Raw genomic sequence first — 23,026 nt, 5'->3', positions numbered from 1 at the left:
CTGAGTGACTTTGATTTGAACTACAAGGATGGGAGAGCCAATTGGTGACGTTAGCTAGCTATCAGTCAGACTCAAGCCAAGGGAAAGTTCTAGCAACTAGCATAGCCTAGCTTGTTAAGGCTAGCTAACGTTAGTTGCATTACTTCCACGTTATTGGAGGCTGCCTATTATGAAAATCAATTTAAGATGACAAAACTATTAATTTTCGGTGATTGTGTGCCTTAACTTACCGTTGGAAATGATGCAGTCTCCGAGTAGACCCTCCGCGATGTGCACGTCACGCTTCTTGCTCACCAACATTATATGGCTCTTTCGTAGTGACGCAATATCGGCCTTATAAAGCCGATAGCCGATATGACGCCAAAACGTGAATATCGGCCGTAATTATCGGCCGAGCCGATTATTGGTCGATCTCTAGTGTCTCCCACCCCCCCCTACCTTCACTCACCCACCCACCCACCCACCTTCCATCCCTCCCTCCCTCCCTCCCTCCCTCCCTCTTGATGGTGTGATTCTTGCTTTAAAAGAAGAATGAACTCTTTGCCCAACAGGGCAGCGTGTTGAATGAAAAGGGAGTACTTGTTTTAATGGCATTAAGTTGACAACGTAGAAGAAAAAAATAATAAAAATCAATAAACCCAATCCTCATTTGGTGGAAACAATTAACATGGTATCAAAATTCCTAAGCAATGTTTCATCAAATTAACTGGTCTAAAAAAATGGCTTGACAAGATCAATCGACTGTGGGCTATTTCACACGTTTAAACAATGACTCATTCTGACGTTACAAGGTACAGCTTTGTCTGAAGCCATTACGCTAACACCCTGGTGCGTATATACACTGGCAGCGCTAAAAGCCCTTAAGTCATAAGAATCCTCCTATGACCGGAAACCCCACCCTAGTTCTAGGTGTTACTATAGATATGAGGTTTCATGTGTTTAGTTGTGGACTACAAACTGAACGACACTGAGGAGAACGCCGAGGTGAAGCCCCACGGTGGGTAGCCGGAGTGGGCGGCCATTTTGTAAGCTTTCATCCTAGCCTGAAGATGGCGGAGGAGTCGTTCCGGCCCTACGTGCCAGCTGGCGGTATAGGGACGAGTCATGTGACCTCTAGGGCACGAGGATAAAATAAACTATCAATGCTCTCCGGTGAGTCCGGCTGCCTCCGCCGTAGGACGACACGTTCAGAACGTTGCAGATAGAAAGCGCAGCTCAGCAGATCAGACGGCGCGGGGTTTAAACGGCCCCTCTATGCGCCGCTCGCTTCTACGTGAAACGTTCTGATCCGCCGTCCCACCGCCAGACCCCCGCCCCCCCTCCAACACACACACAGCCAGGGGGAGGTGGGGGGCACCCGGGCGCCACGGGGTAGCGTCTCAGTCGTTGTGCCGGGATCCGTGGGCGGCGTGCGCGCCCATGCGCTGGGGGTCCTGGGACGGGTAGTGGATGTGCCCGGGGGGTCTCATGCCCATGGGAGGGGGTGGGGGAGGTCCCATGGAGCCCATGGGGTGGAACATGGGGGGGCCGAAACCTGTGGGGGTGGAAGACAAGTGGTAAATGGTGAATTGACTGCACTAATACAGCGCTTTTATCCAAAGCGCTTTACAATGGCCTCTCATTCACCCATTCACGCACATTCACACACCAATGGCAGCCAGCTGCCATGCAAGGTGCTAGTCTGCTCATTGGGAGAAATCTGCGGTTCAGTGTCTCGCCCAAGGACACTTCGACACGTCGTCAGGAGGAGCCGGGATTTGAACCGCCGACCCTGCGGTCATTGGACGAGCTGCTCCACCTCCTCAACTAAACATTGTAAACTCCCAAGCGTTGGGATGGCCGTTGTGTTGGCTAAGTGTTGTTGCGTATCAACATATCAGACGGTATCAGATGCTTACTGACGTTAGTCTAAACATCATCTAGAGGCGACGCGCAAAACTACGACATGTTTCACCTTCCCGGTAGGTACCGACACAGACGTGGGAAGATTCATCTCCATGGAGGTACAGCTAGCCAGTCAGGTCACTCATAGGGGGCCTGAGGGGGGGGGGGGGGGGGGGGGGGGGGGGCTTACCTGGGGGCGGGGGGTTGATCCCAGGGGGAGGGGGCAGGGAGATGTTCATCACCCCAGGAGAGGTGCCCGGGTCCAGGTTGAAGTAGTTGGTAGCAGCCTCCTCCTCCAGAGCTGGGGGTGGGGGGAGAGCTGGAGAGAGGCCGCACAGGGGAGAGGTTAGGATCAAAATGCACACACAACACACTATACAAACACACAACGCACGTGCGCACACACACACACACACACACACACACACTCACCTCCAGGTAGGCCAGGTACAGGGTCCAGCCTGGTGCCCATCTCACTGACCCCGTCCTTGATGGCCTCCTTCCCTCTGGCAGCCTGGGACCTGCAGCCACATCACATCACATGACAACACAGTGTTACTCACCACATCCCAGGAGAGACCATCCCTGCTCCACCACATCCCAGGAGAGACCATCCCTGCTCCACCACATCCCAGGAGAGACTCTCTATCCTCCCTGCTCCACCACATCCCAGGAGAGACTATCCCTGCTCCACCACATCCCAGGAGAGACTATCCCTGCTCCACCACATCCCAGGAGAGACTATCCCTGCTCCACCACATCCCAGGAGAGACTCTCTATCCTCCCTGCTCAAGAACATCCCAGGAGAGACTATCCCTGCTCAAGAACATCCCAGGAGAGACCATCCCTGCTCAGTGATCCCTAGCTCAGTGTTCGCTAGTTCACTCAAAACACACGTACGTTCTTCCAAAACAGAACGGTTTTTGAGGTAAAATTACTTTTAATATACTTAAAATGAACTCGCGTGAGCTACCGACCTAGAGGTGGGACCTAGACCCCCCCCCCCCCCACCTCCTGGTAATCTCCCCCCCCCCCCCCCCCCCCCCGCCTCCTCACCTGCCCCACTTGACGGTGAGCCTGCGCCCGCTGATGATGAGCTTGTTGAAGGACTTCTCGGCCGCCTGCTCGGCCGCCTGCCGCGTGGCGAACTGGACGAAGGCGCACTGCTGCCGCTGCACGATGGTGGTGGTCCGGATCTCCCCGAACTGGTAGAAGTGGTTCCTGTAGGGACACAGGGACACACACACACACACACACACACACACAGACCCAAGTGCGCACACACCACACGGACACACAAATTGATGTTAAGCCTCCTGTGCCGTGTCAGACAGCTTAAATTGTCTAAGATCATTTAATACTAATCTAATTCATCATTACACACTAACTGGGTTTGCATTGACAAGTTAATTTCATTGCATTGACCCAGTTAATTTCCACTTTTCATTTACTCCCTTGGGTGAATGCCCCCCCCCCCCCCACCCACCCCCCATCCTGAGATCCATGTCTGTGGTGGTATCTCCCAGACCCCCCCTACCTGAGCTCCATGTCTGTGATGGTATCTCCCAGACACCCCTACCTGAACTCCATGTCTGTGATGGCATCTCCCACCCCACCTACCTGAGCTCCATGTCTGTGATGGTATCTCCCACCCTCCCCTACCTGAGCTCCATGTCTGTGATGGTATCTCCCAGCCCCCCCACGTAGAGGGTGGTGATGGTCTTATCCTCGGGGGGGTCCAGACGGGGCATGGTGGACGCCCGCTTCAGCAGCTTGTCTGCCACAGGGTCATTGATGCCGTAGTAACGGTCCTTGATGTTCTGGTCGGCCAAGGGGTCATCTGGGTCTGTGGGCTTCTCGTGCCTGAAGGGTGTGTGTGTGTGTGTGTGTGTGTCGGAGAGAGAGAGAGAGAGAGAGAGAGAGAGGCAGATAGATAGATGGGAGAGAGCAAGCAAACAGTTATGTAGATATAGCTCAAAGTGACAAGACCGTCATCCATAACCAGCAGCGTAAAGGCCAGACCATAATCAGACCTTGTCCAGGCGTCAGTCTGTAAGATTATTTATTTATTATTATTATTTAACCTTTATTTAACCAGGGAGCAGCTCATTAAGATTTAAAATCTCTTTTCCAAATAAGACCTAGCCAAGAGGGCAGCATAAACATCCATTTAGGTTCCATACTCCTTACACAACAGCACCACCAAGTTACCGTTCACTCTCATTGCAAGTGCACCAGTGCCTCCAGCAGCTCCATGTGACCCTACCCACTGGGTCACATTATATTAGATCATATTAGTGTGGTAGACAATCGATTCACATTAACACAACAACTGCTGATCATAACTCAGGTTCGTTCAGAGTTCATAGTTCAGAGTGCCTATGTTCTCCCAGGACACCTACCTGGAGTCATCTAAACCTGATTTATACCGTACAGGAAAACACCAACTACCTCGCCCACATTGATATGCTAAGAGAGAATGTACAGTATTAATCAGGCTTTTATCTATCGCCACGAAACACTAACAGAATTTATGATGACAAAAACTATGACTAAATCTATTGACATGTTCGTCAACAAATGAGAACTAGACTAAAATGTTAAGGAGGACGATTTGGAAAGAGATCCAATCAGAATGCTGAGATTTCTGCGGAAAGTCAACTAAATCTCGACTAAAAGCTTAATGCTTTTTAGTAATCAAAAATGAGACTAAAACTAAAACAATTCAGATGACTAAAATATGAAGACTATAACTAAATATAATTTAGTCAAAAGACGATGACTAAAACTAAATCAAAATTTTCCGTCAAAATTAACAGTGTGGAACCACGGAACCTACATAACAAAATGGGATAACTGGCTTCTACTGGTACTGCTACCAGAGGTTCCCCTCTGATCTGAGCAAATCTGCCTTTTCCTTCAGAGCCCCGGACTCTGGGAACGTCCTCCAACGCGCTTTTAAAATTGAAATGGTTCCCTCTTATGTAGAATGTAAGACTATGATAGGGAACCATTGTATATTGAAGCAATAACTCATGAGAGGGTGTGGTATATGGCCAATATACCACGGGTTGTGCTGCGGTCATAGGCACGAGGCGCAGCAGAGTCGACCAGCACAACCCGTGGAATATTGGCCATATACCACAACCTTCGAGTGAGTTATTGCTTTTATACAACGGTTACATCATCGGGAAACATTTATGGGATAAATACCTACTACTTCACTGTCTTAATATCGATTTTAGTGAACTCCGCCAAGAAAGGTAGTTCATAAAACTATCACGTTGCTATGGAGTTTCAAAGTGATGAACAATGAGTCCTAGCAAACAAACTAATACTCCTGACCAGCCTAGCTAGCTATGAACGAAGTGTAGCCTACCTTTGCTATGCAACTGCAAGTTGCAAAAGTGGTGATGATAAACCAGAGTGGTAGACTACAGGACGGATTAAACTCAAAACTGACATTGAATGTTTCCATTTTTCTTGAGGAAAATCCATAATGTAACCCAACAGACCATTACGCAATGGAAATAATAATAATTGGCATAGTAATATTTCACATAGAACGGTAAAGAGACTTTGCCCGTGGTATATCCTGGCATATACAGCTCTTAACCAATCAGATTCTGAGGTCAGAACTACCCGTTGTATAATTATTTGTAACTTTCTAGTTGTTCTTGTCTTGTGTTGCGTGACTTCGACTGCTGTAATCTGTGTCTCTGTTTTTAGTGTAAACTCAATATCAAATGCCTTGACTGAAATGAAAGGTTTGAAATGAAACGTTAGGCCTTGGTCCTCCTCACCTGTAGGGGCACTCCTCCCCTCTCTTGCATTCTCCCTTCACCCAGAAGGAGCAGATGTGCGGGCGGTTCCTCTTGTAGTAGGGCGTGGTCCGGGCCAGCTTCAGCAGCATGTCACTGGAGCTGGGGGCCTTGCCCAGCAGGCCCACCGGACGAGTGCCGTCCGAGTTAGCTATCTGAACACACACGCACGCACACACACACACACACACACACACACACATAGACCCACACAAACCCAAACACACAGACACATGAAGATAAACACACACACACACACAGTTAGCTATATGGGGATTACAGTTTTCAAAACAGTTCAACACAGCTGGCTATCTGGATCCAAGTCAGCCAGTGACGCGAGGGGTCAATATGGCACAGAGAAAATGATTATAATAAATGAATGATTATGGCTGTCTACCTCTCTCTCCATGTTCTGTGTGTAATACTCCTTGTTGACATCTGACTTGGGGACCTCATCCTTGACGGACAGACCTGTGTCTCTGACCTGGATAGGCAGACCTGTGGAGCACAAATACACACATATATATATATATACATACATATATATACTCACATGTATATACACACATATATACACACACACATTATATATATATATATATAGTTGAGACAGAAACAGAGCAGAGAGAAAACAGAAAGATTCCGATTCAGAAAGAGGGAGTGAGACAGAGAGACACACACACCGAGAGAGAGAGAGAGAGAGAGAGAGAGAGAGAGAGAGAGAGAAGACCGGGAGGACAGAGAAACCCAGACGGACGTCTGAGAGGGCGAGAGACCGACCGTACTCCAGGTCCAGCAGACACGTCTGACACACGTTCTTCATCTTGCTGCAGGTCTGGCACACCTCCGTCTTCTTGAAGCGCATGCGCACGCCGGGACACCAGCGGAACACGGTGAAGGGCCGGGCGCAGATCTGAGGACACGGGGATCATCAGATCATCAGATTCAGCATCATCAATCAGCATCAGATCCCTGGCAACACTGGCCTTACTTTATGTATCATTATGGTCCATGTTCTGGACAAGACTCAACTAAAGTTTTGAAAGTTCTGCGTTACCTTGCATTCTTTTCCATACTTCTCTTTGGTCTGTGAAAGGACAAGAAAAGCATTAACTTGAGGATCCGGCTCATGCAGTAGTACATGGATTAAATGACATTTCAATGCATAAATAAGACACACTACTTTGCAAGCGTTCATTTAATTAGATATCTACAGTTAGATACTACACTGGCCATAACCATTGATGGACTAGGAGGAATCTGGGTGTGACCCTGGATGACCAACTGTCGTTCTCGGCACATATCACATTGATTCCACCACATATCACATTGATTCACATTGATTCCACGTTCTTGCAGATTCCTGCTCTACAACATCAGGAGGATTATTCCTTTCCTCACTGAGGAAGCGGCGCAGGTGCTCATCCAGGCCCTGGTCATCTCATCCAGGCCCTGGTCATCTCCCGGCTGGACTACTGCAACATTTTAGTTTGCTACTCTTGCACTGTCTTCAGCACTAGATTATGCTCTTAGTCACTTGTTTAGAAAGGAGATGCACTTGTGAGTTCTGGTGAGTAGTGGTGCACTAACTTTCACTGCGTGAAATGCAATTATTGTAAGTCGCTTTGGATAAAAGTGTCGGCTAAATGACTGTAATGTACTCACCATGCGGACATAAGGGTTATCTCCCAAACATGTCTGACACAGGATAGGGAAGTCCTGGAAGGAGAATATGCACACAATCATAAGTGATTCTGAACTTCCATCTCAAACACCAAACAAAACATATGAAGTCAAAACATACAGAATAATGTATACATTATTAAAATGTAGTCATGTGAAAAACCAGTGCCTCAACTTGTCAGAAAGACATAATGCACGTATGCTACTCTGTCTCTCAATCACTCCTCATTTGATATTCTGGTCCAAATCAAGTGTGTGGATATTGTAGACCAGTCTTCTGCAGGTCTGAATACACCTGGAAAATACTTTGCCATCTGCTGGAAGATGTGGTTTCAGTCCAAGTTCTCACTGACAGACAACGAGTACTAATACAGTATCAACCACCTCATCAGAGCACGATTCACACGAGAGAGAGAGAGAGAGAGAAAGAGAGAGAGAGAGAAAGAGTGAGAAAGAGAGAGAGAGAGAGAGAGAGAGAGAAAGAGTGAGAAAGAGAGAGAGAGTTTGAGAAACTGCTGCTGTCTCTCAAGCATTATTAAGCTTGCTATCAAATCTCAAATGACATCTGGAGACTCAAAGTTTACTCAAATGTCGGCCGATATTTGTTTAATGTTCGTCTGTATAGGTCCTGTAAAAGTGAAGACGTCCTGCCGTGATGAACCCATCTGTAACTGAGCACGTCACGGACCCGGCAGTAACATCCCACTGTACGATTATTTTACAAATAAACCTGAATCTGTGAAATTGGCATTAGACAAAGTGACTGGCATTTGGAAAAGGAAAGCTAACTGGATGAGGATCGGATGTCGGGCATTTCAAAAGCAGCTAGCACTAGTAGAGCAGCTAGCCCTAGTAGAGCAGCTAGCCCTAGTAGAGCAGCTAGCCCTAGTAGAGCAGCTAGCCCTAGTAGAGCAGCTAGCCCTAGTAGAGCAGCTAGCCCTAGTAGAGCAGCAAGCACTAGTAGAGCAGCACTAGTAGAGCAGCTAGCCCTAGTAGAGCAGCTAGCCCTAGTAGAGCAGCTAGCCCTAGTAGAGCAGCTAGCCCTAGTAGAGCAGCACTAGTAGAGCAGCTAGCCCTAGTAGAGCAGCACTAGTAGAGCAGCTAGCCCTAGTAGAGCAGCTAGCCCTAGTAGAGCAGCTAGCCCTAGTAGAGCAGCTAGCCCTAGTAGAGCAGCTAGCCCTAGTAGAGCAGCTAGCCCTAGTAGAGCAGCTAGCACTAGTAGAGCAGCTAGCCCTAGTAGAGCAGCTAGCACTAGTAGAGCAGCACTAGTAGAGCAGCTAGCACTAGTAGCTACCGTGAGCTCCTTCAGCTAAGTTAGCTAGCTAGTCACGTTAGCCTACGTGTTCCCACTGCTCAGGAAGAAGCACTCAACAGGCAAGCACAGCTGGGATCATTAAACAACGTGCTGTGTGCTATATTCAGAACTGTTTAGAGCACGGAATGTCATTTCTGACCGTTTTGAATTGAAAAGAGCCATGTAAAGCTATAGCATGGCCATGAATCCTTATCAAAGTGTCCATTCCCCGCTGAGCCAGCCAGCCAGCCACGCTTCAGCTAACATAGCTAGCTAAGCTCGAGAGCTAGGTAGCTAGCTCGCCGCTAGCATTCGTAGATAGTATATAATAACATAGCTACAAGAGCACGTTAGCAAAACAAATAGATATAGAACATTGTTATACGGTTTTATTTGTAAAAACATATCATACAACTAAACGGTTTTATACATACCGCGTCTTCCCAGTTCTGTCGGTTGTAGGTATTCGCTCCGAGGGAAGTCGCCATTTTTGCAAGTGGTGTCAAGCGACAACAAAGCACTACAACTCCCGTGATGCACCGCGAGCCTCTCCTTTTCGTGTGATTGTCTTTACTTGCCAGAAGGTGGCGTTATATTTCAATGTGAGAGGAACTAATATAAACACGGTATAGTTGTTTCGAGATAATCATAGATTGTGTGTGTGCGCGCGTGCGTATTTGTATATGTGTGTGTGTGTGCATATATGTATCTGTGTGTGTGTGTGCATGCGTATTTGTATCTGTGTGTGTGTGTGCATATATGTATCTGTGTGTGTGCATGCGTATTTGTATCTGTGTGTGTGTGTGTGACTAAAGAGAGAGGGAGAGAGAGAGAGAGTTTTACTGTTTTCATGTACATCAGTCTTGCTCTGCTCTGTGCGTGCCCTGGTGTTTGTAGTTAGTGTACAGTAGCACCATGGACCCCCTGACCGCTACAGTAGGAAACACCAGTTAGCAGGTGAAGGTGTCACAGTCTGCGGAGGAGCACCAGTGCAGGCGTGAGACCCTCGTGTTTGTTTAAGGCTTTGAAGGGGGCCGCATTGAGGCCAAAGACAGATTACATCACGACCAGGAGGAGCAGTCATCTGGCTTCACGCCCATGGTCCAGAAGGTCACACACACACATACGCACACACACACACACACACACACACACACAAGCACAGCTGCACAGATTGGGGTCAACTCATTTTTTTTTTATTCCATGCCTTTTCTAGAGTTCATGAGATGGGAAAGAATGCTCTTCATCCTATTAGATTAGGGGCAATTATTTCCGCTTCTGGAGCTGGTAGCTGGTCTGTCCCATTTCAGTTCATATTCTTAAGAGAGAAGGCCTATGGAGGCGTGTGTGTGTGTGTGTGTGTGTGAGAGAGAGAGCGAGAGAGAGAAAGAGTGAGAGAGAATAAGTGCACCGTGTGCTCGGACACTGACCCCTTACTTGGGTCTCTTACCACCCGACCCCTAACTTGACGTGCCAGATGGTTTGCTTCGCATAACTATCTGGGAACTCTCCATTGCAAACTGTGTGGAAAAGCGCAGGCACCACCTGTCCATCAGCGTCTATCACGCGTCAACTTCAACCGCTCCTCGCCGTCGTCACACCTAAACCCGCCCAACGTAGCTGTTTGTATTTCCCCATAGAACGCTGATTGAGATTGTTTTCTGATCTGCCACAAACGGATCTCTATGGAGACTATCCAGACTGATTTACGAGGCGTCCAGACCCCAGGCCAGGCAGCCAGACCAGGGTGGGCCTCTCCTCTCCCAGAGAACATCAATCAATACAGTTTTTAATTATGCGCTCATCAGACTACATCACTTATTGATCGATTTGCCCCTGTGGCTGGGGCCATGAAAAGAGGTTAAGTTAAATGCTGAATGGGAATATCCTCCCCAGGACACACATACACACACACACACACACAGCACAGCACACACAACACACACAGTACACAACACTCACACACACAGCTACACACATCCACACAAGACTATTGAATTCTGTGTGCCTCCTGTTGAGAGGGACAATACTGTGAACTTTTGCATGGCTGGTTTCTCTGTCCTCTAGTGAGTCGCGTGACCCTTGTCATGTGACCAGGATGAGACTGGCCAGCCGTTTGAAGGACTGCCTTGTCCTGGGTCTGTTGGACCCTTCAGTAATCAAATGAACAACCTCATGTGTCACAAGGCCAGTGGGCATTTGCTGTGGTTACTTGTATCCCACTCAAATTCCCACTGGACTTCTGTGCATGGTTGCGGTCAGGAGGGTGGGTTTTTTGACAACCGATTCTATATCTGAGGTTGAGGGAGGAAGGGGCAGGAACTGGGGAAGTTTTTCAAGATGTCAGTTATAAACTGGCAATATGCAGCGTAACCTCTTTCCTACTCTCCTGGCAGTTTGACAGAGCAAGAGCTGGCTGACCAGCCCAGGTGGGTTTTCAGACTACGCGTTTTGCAGGTTCAAGCGAATCTCAGGGAGCCTCAGAGAAGAACATCTTCGCTTAACCCGTGTGGTGACGAACTACTAGTCCAACTTTCTGATTTGAGTGAATTATATATTTTTGTATGACTAATCTACAGGCTCATTAGTCAATTGATGCCGTTTGACGCTCCCCCTATTGGCCGTTCTGTGGTAGTGCCGCAGAGGGCTGCAGAAGGGCCATTCTTCTCTCAGGCTCCAGCAGACGGTCCGCTACGCCGTGTGGAGAACAGAGCTCTGGAAAACCGAGGCGAGGGGCGCCGGGTGTACACTGATTCTACGCATTCATTCAACCAGCAGCCTTCGTCGTAATCATTCAACTCTAATATCGAGAAGGTGAGTGACAAATGTGTCTTAATGTGGCGCTCGGATGCTATTCTTGCAAAGAAACGACTATGCTCTCGTGGTCAATCATTCCGCGGAACATTACTCCCTTCGCGCTGGGAGGAATGCGGCCACTGCTGGCCTGGATTTCTCCTCAATCCAAAACCGAGCCCGGGGAATAAGTTGGTTCTCCGGACAGCTTTTTGCACGCCAGTACTGGCACAAAATCAGGGGTACTGTTGAAGAGAACCGCAGAAAAGTTTTGATTCAGAATAACGTGTCTAGGTGTCGGAATTCCTGGTTCTACAAAGAGACCCCGTGATCCAACTTAGCACAGCGTCCGAGAAAGTTGTTATTGAAACTTTGGAGCTTGTCAGACGCCGTACGGGTTTATTGTAGGCCTATTTATCGCGGGGTTATTCTTACCATGTTAAACATTGACCATTAATTCGTTGATTTAAATTTTAAGTGTGTCACAATTAACCACGACGACTTAGCCCACATGACTGCAGGCCTAATTGATTATTATCAACAACAATCAATGTCAGAGTCCAGCCAGCCTATTAATAATGCACAATATTGAATACATTCTCGGCCCGGTTCTCTTGGAATGGCTTGCACGTTGGTTTTATTTCGCAGTGTATGGATGGGTTCTAACGTGATTCTCCACACACAGACAGCATTATCTATCAGATACTATAAACATTAGACTGCCATCAGAGCGGACGGAGCAGTCCAGACCTGCCCGACATTCATAGCCTCAGGTGTAGTTTTATTCTCTCTCTCTCTCCCTCTCTCACACACACACACACACACACACACACACACACACACACACACACACACACACACACGCACACACGCACACACACACACACACACAGAGGGAGAGGGAGGGACCCAGCTAACTGTATTGTTTGGCAATGATATTCCCCACTGGAGTTGTGTTTCATAGGGCCTCTCTTCACCCTCATGCTGTGTGTTTCTGGTGGCCTATCATGTGACAGTAATTTGGCCCCCACTTCACATTGGGAATATTTTGCGGTGGACTGCCTCATGTCTCCAAATATGTTTTTCCTTCTCATACTTTGGGGGCATTTAGAAACCGCTGGGACATTTCTTTTTTAGGGGGGATTAGATTAAGCGAGTGAGAATTGCATTAATTTGCTTAAATTCCATTCCGGAATGCTGGACGTATGTTCTTGTTATTGTGTTCTGTCTGTCTGTGCCAACTGTTTGGCTTGGTTGGTTGTTGTGGTGTTCCCTCTCATCTGACTGGTCTCGCATGCCTGCCAACTGTTCTTTGATCTGGAATTGCGAATGCTTGCGGTCGGCCAACACTGTTCAATAACAAGAAGTATGAGACACAAATGTCGCCAATACTCAACGTATTCGTTGATGGGACTAAAATGCAATAACAATTGTGGTGGAAGCTTCTGTTTCGAAACTCAAAGCTTCATCAAAGCTAGATTGAAGTGGGATACAATGATACACCAGTTGCCGTCATAAGACCTTATGAAGTTATGCCTGTTGGTACAACAACTGTGTCGATATTTTAGAATGGCCAATTATGCCTTTAGAAGGGAATTCTATTTTGATAGTCAGAGTGTGCAGTGCTGCCCACTCCTATGCTATGTAGCCTAGATTTGTGCTAATGCTATTATGCAAGCTGAGGGAGGATTGTGAGGAGCTGCAGAGCCCACTAACCAGCTCGTGTATTTTTCCATGTCAGTGCCCCTGGAAGACGCACTCAGTGTGGTGGCAGGCGGGCAGCCCTCTCTCTCTGTCCAGCAAAGCTCTGCTCTGACCCCCTCTGTCCAGCAAAGCTCTACTCTGACCCCCTCTGTCCAGCAAAGCTCTACTCTGACCCCCTCTGTCCAGCAAAGCTCTGCTCTGACCCCCTCTGTCCAGCAAAGCTCTGCTCTGACCCCCTCTGTCCAGCAAAGCTCTGTTCTGACCTAAAGTGCTGCTCCCTGTAACTCCCAGCAGCCATGGCCTAGACTAGACTCTCCTTCTCTCTCTCCTCCCTCTCTCTCTCCCCCCTGTCTCCCCCCCTCTCTCTCTCCCTCCCTTTCTCTCTCTCCTTCTCTCTCTCTTCCTCCTCTCTCCCTCTCTCTCTCCCTCCCTCTCTCTCCCTCTATCTGCTTCACCCTCTCTCTCTCTCCCTCTCTCTCCCTCTCTCTCTCCCTCCCTCTCTCTCTCTCCCACTCTCTCTCTCTCCCTCTCTCTCCCTCTCGTTCTCTTCTTGCTCTCTTTCTCTTCCTCTATCTCTCTGTTTCGCTCTTTCTTTAATTCTCTTATTCTCACTCGCTTCACATTTCTTTCTTTCTTTCTTTCTTTCTTTCTTTCTCTCTCTCTCTTTCCCTCTCACACTCTTGCTCACTCAACTGGAAATTGTCCCCTGTTTAAGCAATTCAATATGAAGAAGCAAATTAAATATGAGGGATTCTTGTGATATTGCTATTCAGGAGTGTGTGTGTGTAGGCTTAGCTTGGCCATGTGCAAATTCAAATAGTGCTATTTTGGGAAGCTGGAATGCCAAGATTTGGTATTTTGCTAGCAATTGTCCACATAATCGTTTTTTCATTTTTTCAGAGTATATGTCTAGTATTCTTGGCTTAGGTCTGTGGCGCTGGACAGTGGGAGCGGACCAGAGTAAATACTTCTGGAATGCTGCTGCAACGCAAGCCAGCATTAGCGGATGGCCAGATAGCATCTATAATCCCTAGAAAAACCTGGAGAGTTGTTCTGAATGGAACAGGCCTCCATCAGATTGCGGGCAGTTACCGAGTTTGTCCACATGTGCGGCTGGCTGGATGGCTGGTTGGTTGGCGGGCTGGCTGGCTGGCTGTTTGAGGCGTTGAGGCTGAACGCTACAGTATGCAGGCAGGCGGATCAGATTACTGAACGATTAGCCATGGCCGCCTCCTCTGCCTGGGCCAGGGAAATGATTTTCCACTGTCATAATTCCCCAGACTGAATTACCCAGGCCAGTGACTCATACGGTGGACTGTATAGACCTGCCTCATGGCTTCATACTGGAGTGTATGGGATTGACTCATAGCCTCATGCTGGGCCTGCTTACTGCACAGCTGTAGGGGACTCAATTAATGAGATGAGATTGGAGGGAGTAATTAATTAGCCAAACTGGAGAGGACTTTTGGGACAAAACCAGCCCCAACCAGAAATATGAAACTAATTAGCTTGTTGCTAGTTTTTGTTTTTAACCTTATTAATGATGCACTGCTCTCATTTGCACACCGCTGGATAGAACAGGTCAGAATAAGTGACTGACGTAGCATTCATGGTTTAGAAAACAGAAAACGCACACCGTAGTCTTGGAGAGGCGCCAGTGACAGGTGACATTCTGAATATAAGAAAGAAGGTCATGTGCTTCAGCCTCCTCCAGTGAGGGAGCGGCATGGCGCTCAGTGAGGTGTGGAATCAGATAGATAGCCCTCAGGCCAGGGCTGTGTGTGTGTGTGTGTGTGTGAGCGTGCGTGTGTGTGTCTAGCCCAGGGTTTAAAACTCCACTGGCAGCACTGGTGATACCAACTTTTTGAGTCGGTGGCACCAACACATCATTTGGTCGCACCAATTGTTTTGTTGCTGCACGTCCCAAAAAACAGACCTGATTAATCGATGAATTGGATAAAAACAAATAAGAAACTTACAGCTACATAGCCGAACAGAGATGCTCCAAACAATGCAATTTCTCATAGCTCGCTCTGTATACAGTAGCCTAGTGTCTCACACTCCAACCAAAGTCTTTGTGACATTTCCTTTCCCTCCTCACAGGAAAGTGTCACAGTCTACAGCTATTGTATACACACCTTGAGTGCCGTGTGAGTAGGACTACTCTGTGGCACTGGGGCATCACATTGCCTTTTCAGCATAAGCATAGTGATAAATGAACTGGTGAGTCCAGACTAGAGTGATGTTTATCACAGTTGGAGGTCCATGACATTGCTGATGCACAGTTTGAACCTGTGTGTTTCCTGCTGTCTCCCAACATCAACTAAGGTAAAGGTAAGATAAAACTGTCAGAAGAGAGTGCAGAGATAGTGCGGAAAACTTGTATTGCAACCGTTTCAAATACAAGATGGCACATGCAGACCCAATGAATTGATGAGGAAATTCATTGCCATCTATTTTTAGGGGCCAGGCAGCGTAGCTGCCGGAACCCTATTGTATTTGCCTGTATTATTATTATTATTATTACTATTATTATTATTATTATTATTCTCCATCTTCCACTGAAGTCTAACTTCCCGTGGACAAAAAATCACCAAAACTTGCACATAGCTCCAGTACTTTACCCAAAGTCCTTAACCTGCATTGTAGGTCAATAAACCTGAAGGTGGCACTACAGCAACAGTCTAAAGTTTAAAACAAATTAAAAAATCATAACAAATCAGCCATAGGTGCTATCACGGTAAAACCACCACGTGAATGTAGTCCCAAGTGAGACAAAACTTTCATACGCTTTGACCTTGCAGGAATTTTGAAGTCCATCACTCTGATTTCTTCATAAACTGTAAAATCTATCAAACCTATAGCCTCCCACATTTTTTGTTCAATTGACACCAAAATTGATATACTGCATCTTCAGACTGTCCTTACCAAACGATCCTCACAGATTTTTGAAATGGGAAAAATTGAGCCCACAGCACATCAAAAAGTTTTACTGTTAACAGTTCTGTATACAGTTCCTATTAATTGTCGCCAAATCAATGTCTGATCATCCTCATAAAAAGTGACAACATTGGCCACATATCCAAGATGTAGTGTGATTTTTTTCAGAATTTTATCTAAAAAATTGAATTTAAAAAAATATGTTTAATTCTGTCCTCTGAAACCAACACTTCATACAGAGAAAACTATGTTACCCACAATCCAACGCAAGCTCCACGAATCGGAGACATCGCTGTTGGCAACCCTACCCAACTCCTTCCGAGGATTACAATGACTAAATCGATTGATTGGCAACTGACTGAGTACACAGCTGCTGAAGTTAATGTTCAATTATGAAGAAAAGCAAACAAAACCTGTAAAAATTAATAAACATATCTCATCCCACATTTTTCAATCAATTAACACCAAACTTGCTACACTGGATCTTCAGACTGTAATTCACAAACTCATTGACCAGATTGTTGAATTATCAAAATCGAGCTTACAATGCATCAAAATGTTTTACAAATGTTTTACGATACGATACGAATGTACAAAATGAACATTGGAATGTCAACTTTCTTGTTGTCTTCCTATTCTCTCGCTTATTGCTCCTAAACTTGTCGGAAATTGCCTGGCCCCGCCTCATCGCTGCGTAGCAGCTTTAATTATAATTGAATTGTAGACTCTTTTTTTTTTATACTGGCACCAGTTCGACCCATTCAAATTTTATATCGCACTACCCCAAAAAGGGTCACAAATGTTGTAGTTTTGAACCCTGTAGCCATCAGACCAGGAGTGGGTGTATGTTTGGAATTAGCCATCAGGTGTGTGTGTGTGTGTGTGTGTGTGTGTGTGTGTGTGTGTGTGTGTGTGTGTGTGTGTGTGTGTGTGTGTGTGTGTGTGTGTGTGTGTGTGTGTGTGTGTGTGTGTGTGTGTGTGAGAGAGAGAGAGAGAGAGAGAGAGAGAGAGAGAGAGAGAGAGAGAGAGAGAGAGAGAGAGAGAGAGAGAGAGAGAGAGAGAGAGAGAGAGAGAGAGAGAGAGAGAGAGAGAGAGAGAGAGAGAGAGAGAGAGAGAGAGAGAGAGAGAGAGAGAGAGAGAGAGAGAGAGAGAGAGAGAGAGAGAGAGAGATCAGCCAGCTAGCCCTCGGGCCAGGGCTGGGTGTATGGGTGCGAGGTGATGTCATCGACGTCATGGTAATATCCTTGAAACCCGAGCCGCCCCGTGCAGTGTGCCCTTCTTATCGGACGGACATCTTTAACAACGCGACACAGAACATGACACGCTCAGATAACACTGGGTGCTGACACAAGCCTCCGGTGGAATTCTGCTCAAACAGACAGCTAGACGGACAGACAGACGGACAGCTAGACGGACAGACAGACGGACAGCTAGACAGACAGACAGCTAGACAGACAGACAGACAGCTAGACAGACGGACGGACGGACGGACAGCTAGACAGACGGACAGACAGACAGACCGTCCGACAGACAGACAGACAGACGGGGAGTGTGAATTGGATAGAGGAGAGGGGGAGAAAAGAAAGAGGAGGTTGCGGGGCGGGGGGGGGGTAAGTTTCCAAGGTGCTTGCCCCCCGAGGCGGGAATCCGATACATTCCAGAAGCTTCTGTCGCCAGGCGGATAAAGGGGGCCGGGGGTTCTAGTGTTCCATCAGGATGACACGTGATTGGAGCGTAAGTGCTGGGAAAGCCGGGGCCGTGTCATAGCTAGGGCCCGCCTCTGGCTGCCTGGGGGGATGAGAGAAGGAATGAGGGAGGGGGGGGGGGAGGGCGTGGCCAGATGAACAGTGGAGCTAGCGGTTCGAGGAGGGATGGGTTTCCCGGCAGAGGCCGGCTGGCCGGTCCTCTCGCGGAGGCTCGTCTCAAACCAGCCCAGCGTCCCGATTGGTCCCCTGCTCCCGGCCCCGGGTTCTGTGGGCGTAGTTGTCCAGAGGCCCCGTGGCCCCGCGGCGCTCCTGCTCGTAGACACGGTGGCGTTTCCATCTGTTTTAAAAAACGGCTTCTGACATCGGAATCAGAATCTATCACTGGGTAGTTTTATTTTTTTATTTTTTTTACACATACTAGGAATCTGTTCTGGTCAGTTGGTGTTTAACACTGATGGGTAGACGACATGAGACAGGATGTAAGGACTAGACGGGACAGCGTGAAGACGAGGCGCGCCAACGCGCTGAGGCAGCTGTCTGTGGCGGGGATCACGTTTCGCCAGAAAAATCCTACTTTTGCTGACGGAACCCTTGTCGGTCTCCTGGTGATCGCCTCCTGTTGGTTCGTCAAGGCTCCTGTGTCACATGACCGCTGGAGAACAGCACGAGTGGCACACACACATGCACACTCACGCACACGCACACTCACATACACGCGCACACACACGCACACACACACGCGTGCGCTCTCACACGCACACTCACACACGCTCAAACACACACGCACGCACTCACACACGCTCTCTCACACACACACACACACACACGCGCACAAATGTGATGCTGGGGAGTGGATGGTCGTTGTGACTCACCGATGACAAACGGCATGCCGAATGAGCATCAGGCCCCTGGGCTGCGTCTGCCGCGTGGCTCTCCTTCGTCTGATGGGAACCTCAGCAAGCGTGTCGCCCCGCCGCCTGTCCAAGGTTATTTATACGCCAGACGGAAAATGTTTTATTTAGCGGGTTTCAAAACAAGCTGCTGGATGTTAATGGACTTCACCCTGGATCTGGACCCTGGAGGGCTGGCAGCATTCACTAACCCAGCATGGGAGTTATCTCTCTCTCTCTCTCTCTCTCTCTCTCTCTCTCTCTCTCCCTATCTCTCTTTCCCTCTCTCTCCCTCCCTCTTTCTCTCTCTCTCTCTCTTTCTCTCCCTCTTTCTCTCTCTCTCTCTCTCTCTCTCCCTATCTCTCTTTCCCTCTCTCTCCCTCCCTCTTTCTCTCTCTCTCTCTCTTTCTCTCCCTCTTTCTCTCTCTCCCTCTCCCTCCCTCTTTCTCTCTCTGTCCCTCTCTCTCTCTCTTTCTCTCTCTCTCGCTCCCTCCCTCTCTCTCCCTCCCTCCCTCTTTCTCTCTCTCCCTCCCTCTCTCTCCCTCCCTCCCTCCCTGTCTGTTAATGAAGGTCTCTCACAGAACCAGGTTCAGTAATAGAAACATCGATTCAGCCCAGCAGAACATCATCACCACCTCATGTTCATGCTTATCAGTGACCAGATGTGATTAGGCTTCGCTCTGCTCCCTCTGTGTTGTTAGAATCTGATCAGGGATGGTTTTTTGAAAGGGAAGTGGTTGAGTGGCTTGATGTGTATCAGATGACTGTCCCTGTGTAGCTGCTAGGTAACAGTTCTTAATTGGTGTGTGTGTGTGTGCGTGTGTATGTGTGCTTAAACTACCCTTGTGAGACCCAGATGTCCCCACAAGGACAGTGAAACAAGGAAAATATGTCCTTGTAGGGCCACACAAGGATATAAATGTTAATGCCATCGACGGTGGGGTGCACCCGCCGGTACGTCAGTACCCACTCAATCCAGGGGCTGTGGCAGAGATGGACCTCATCGTGACAGAAGTGAGACGGAGTAAGACTTGGTCCGCGGATAGGTTTATAAAAGAAAAAAAAAAAGGATGTAGGCGACGTGGTCACGCAGGGCGCATGTTCAATCCACACTAGTCAGGCGCTGCCAGCGGTAGTCATGGCTAGCGGAGGAGCTGAAGAGCTTGAAAAACCTCCTGCTCAACAACCGCTCATCACCACGGCATTTAAGCAGCCCTTAGCTAAAGAATCCGACCGGGCTAAAGCTATTACAAAAGGTATTATTGGGGTGTTTATAGCTGCAGGAGGCCATATTCCGTTGTGCAAAACGAGGGGTTTAAACATAGGATGTGCTTGAGCCACGTTACGAGATCCCGTCGCGCACCCACTTTGCTGAGAAGATCGTGCCAAATCTTTGAGCAGGAAAAGGCAAAAGTTGTCAGTGAATTATCCGAGGCATCCTCTGTTGCGCTCACAGACGGGTGGACCTCCAGGGCAACGGAAAGCTACGTGACTAGTGTGGATTGAACATGCGCTCTACGTGACCAGTTGCTGGTTATGAGAGGCAGGATCCTAGCCGACCTTTGAATCCCCCCAACCCGCAACGGAGGGTTATCAGCTGGGCTGGGACTCCGCCTCTCATCGCTAACCAGCAACTGAGCCAATTGAGCTAAAGGTGGTTAGCTAGCTCGATCGTAAATTACTCAGACTGAATAAATATGACACCGATAAGCACACCGATGCCAATAGTTAGCTTGATATAACCAAGACATCTGATCAGTCCAGAACAGTGAGTTTAGCCTACGGTTTTACCGAGCCAGTCCCAAGGTTATCGCGTGACCAAAAAATACTGCGGTTACCGTAATACCGCGGTTACCGTTACATGCTTAGTTGAGAAACAACTGATAGGCGGGCTGAGCTAAATAAAGAAATGCCACAATGCATGTCTAGATATATAACATTTTTATTTAAAAGTGCAAGAGGTTAGGCAACATGTAGGCTTCTCGTAACATTTTAATTTAAGGCCTACGGCGGCACTGATTGGAATTCATAGGCTAGGCCAATAGTCTAATTTTGGCCTTTTATCAGATAGGCTAAAACAGAACAAAACTCTGAAAATAATTATAGCCTACTTAAATAAAGTGTAAGAACTTAAAACGTGCATAGGCTAATTTCCAGGCAGGCAGGTTTATCTTACGGCTGTTTTTTCATCGCATAGGCCTACTAACCAATAGCCTACACATTAACAGAACAAAATGAATAGGCCTATTTGTTTTTTTATATTCAAAAAGAATCATAATATATGGAAATGTAATTTTAGCCTATTGTAGGCCTAATACAATTAGGGAGAATTATTTTGTCCGGATATTATGACCGGAGAGATTTTAATATATCGGACTTCAACAGATTTTTCCGGACAAAAAACGGTAATTACCGGCTAACGGAAACCCTGGTATGGGGTGATAGTCAGATGATGTGTGATTACCTTGTGAGTGAGGTGTATACCATTGATTGGTTGATGATGTTATGATGTTTAGAAAGAAGGAAGAGTGACAGGCCAAAGTTAAAATGATAAAAGATGATGTTTATGATGAGAATGTTGGGATTCGTTCATACGGAAGCCCCAGCCAACCATCCGTGTGGCAATGGGACTCGACTCCGCCGGTTTGAGCCTGTAGAAACTCTGCCACCCCGGACCTTGCTGTGTGGAAAGAAGAATCATTACAGAAGAGTGTCGTTGTGGAAGTGGACTCTACTGCATCCACATCAAGGACCCGGGGGTAGTAGGAGTGGTCAGGTCACGACCGTATAGGGTAGGGTGATAGAATTTGCCCGATTTATTCACTCTCCTTCTAAATTCATACTTATGTTATTGATTTATTATCTAGTAATTTGGTATTAGTTGTCATTGCTTGTTGCCCAATTAATAAACTATTATTCAAATTTAATACATTGAGATCTGCATTTAAAAACAATAATACTGTCAAGTTACTCTTCCCCTCGTGAAGCTTAGCTTCTAGGGGGAAGTATTTTCTTACTTCTTCAGTGATTCGTAAAAAGTTAGGTGTATGCATGCCACCACCGGTTCTTAAAGGTTAACTCTAGACTCACTTAGACACTCCCTTACACTAAAAGTATACTTAGTGTTAATCGATATCCTAGCAACCCCACCAACTGTAGCCTTAAAACAGTAGAGCGGTCGTGAACCAAAGTGGTTTATGGCTATTATGCTGCTATCAGGTCACAGCAGGGTATAGTTATATGTTGAAACGGGGAGGGCTTTGGGATAGGAGACCGTTAGGAAGACTAGGCGAGTCTACTCACGCCAGTTTATTCTTTAGAAACTCAGTGAGGGATAATATCCTGTGAGCTGAAGAGTAGTGAAATCCTTAGTGATTACTGGTATCAGGCCCTTGTACTGGGGCACTGTGGAGACATTTTGTGTGGGTGCGTGTGTACGTGTTCAAGGATTTCTTGATAAATGTGAAAACAAACGCATTTAAAGTGTGTGTGTGTGGGGGGGGGGGACTATTCTCTCCATGGGGTGTAATGTAGGCCTATAATGATTACACACACATACACACACACACGGGCCCCCTGCCGTGTGGGGACAGTTGGGGTGTGAGGGTGTAATGGTTACCCGAGCTGAGGGCTCCTTCCCCTGGGTGAGGAGACAGGGAGACAAGTGGCGCTGGGGGTCGACTGTTTACCTTGCGTCTGCAAAACGGATACCTCACACACCACGTATTTGCACCATGGCTTCAACGCACACACACACACACACACACACACACACACACGGATGCACCTAGGGACTCTCTCACGTGCACACACACACGCACACACACATACACATGCACCCAGGGTCTCTCACTCACACACACTCACACACACACACACACACACACACACACACACACACACACACACACACACACACACACACACAGCAGGTCTCCTCAGTGTCTGGGTGAGCCGAGCAGACCTGAAGAATGTCCGTCGTCCTTCTCTTGTTCCTGTGTGAGTGAGAAAGCAGGCCGTGCGCATACCTCTTCTCCTGAAGGGCAGCTACAGTATGCTCCCTCTCCCCCAAGTGTGTGTGTGTGTGTGTGTGTGTGAGAGAGATAGTCCTTGGGTGCATCCGTGTATATATATGTGTGTGTGAGAGAGAGAGAGAGGGGAGAGAGAACATTACTGACGCCTTGAATCCCCCTAACTCAACAAAACACAACACCAACAACGGCATCTGCCCCCCCCCCCCCCCCCCCTCTCCCCGCAGCAGAGCAGAGTGTGGACCGCAGCGAGGGCATCTGCTGTCCCATGGCCTCCCCA

General features: G+C 47.7%; 2 protein-coding genes across 3 annotated transcripts in view; one reads left to right on the top strand and one right to left on the bottom strand.

The window, feature by feature from the left end:
• Positions 1 to 566: 566 nt before the first annotated feature.
• Positions 567 to 9,183, bottom strand: rbm22 (RNA binding motif protein 22). The gene is made up of 11 exons (XM_084448772.1): positions 9,117 to 9,183; positions 7,371 to 7,424; positions 6,763 to 6,792; positions 6,486 to 6,618; positions 6,103 to 6,203; positions 5,688 to 5,860; positions 3,547 to 3,747; positions 2,941 to 3,105; positions 2,317 to 2,405; positions 2,075 to 2,203; positions 567 to 1,534 (listed from the first exon to the last, which is right to left on the bottom strand). The coding sequence occupies exons 1-11, from the start codon at positions 9,168 to 9,170 to the stop codon at positions 1,380 to 1,382; spliced, it is 1,284 nt and encodes a 427-aa protein (XP_084304898.1). The 5' UTR covers positions 9,171 to 9,183; the 3' UTR covers positions 567 to 1,379.
• Positions 9,184 to 11,359: 2,176 nt separating this feature from the next.
• The window catches only part of LOC311317800 (bifunctional heparan sulfate N-deacetylase/N-sulfotransferase 1-like), an 81,014-nt gene continuing 69,347 nt past the window's right edge, over positions 11,360 to 23,026 (top strand). For both annotated transcript variants that reach the window (XR_014630769.1, XM_084448915.1), the window contains exon 1: positions 11,360 to 11,496. The gene's annotated coding sequence lies outside the window, so the exon portion shown is untranslated. The remainder of the gene's footprint in view (positions 11,497 to 23,026) is intronic.

This window comes from Borostomias antarcticus, assembly GCF_949987555.1.
Source record: "Borostomias antarcticus genome assembly, chromosome: 14".
Classification (NCBI taxonomy): Eukaryota; Metazoa; Chordata; class Actinopteri; order Stomiiformes; family Stomiidae; genus Borostomias; species Borostomias antarcticus.
This window is presented reverse-complemented; position numbering and strand designations above follow the sequence as displayed.

What these genes read in the sequence shown, in the direction of transcription:
- rbm22 (XM_084448772.1), bottom strand. Translation starts at nt 9,170, where the DNA reads ATGGCGACTTCCCTCGGAGCGAATACCTACAACCGACAGAACTGGGAA. An exon ending in GACAGAACTGGGAAGACGCG is followed by an intron (nt 7,425 to 9,116) that starts GTATGTATAAAA and finishes TTCTCCTTCCAG; the next exon opens with GACTTCCCTATCCTGTGTCA. An exon ending in CTCACCGTCAAGTGGGGCAG is followed by an intron (nt 2,406 to 2,940) that starts GTGAGGAGGCGG and finishes ATGTGGCTGCAG; the next exon opens with GTCCCAGGCTGCCAGAGGGA.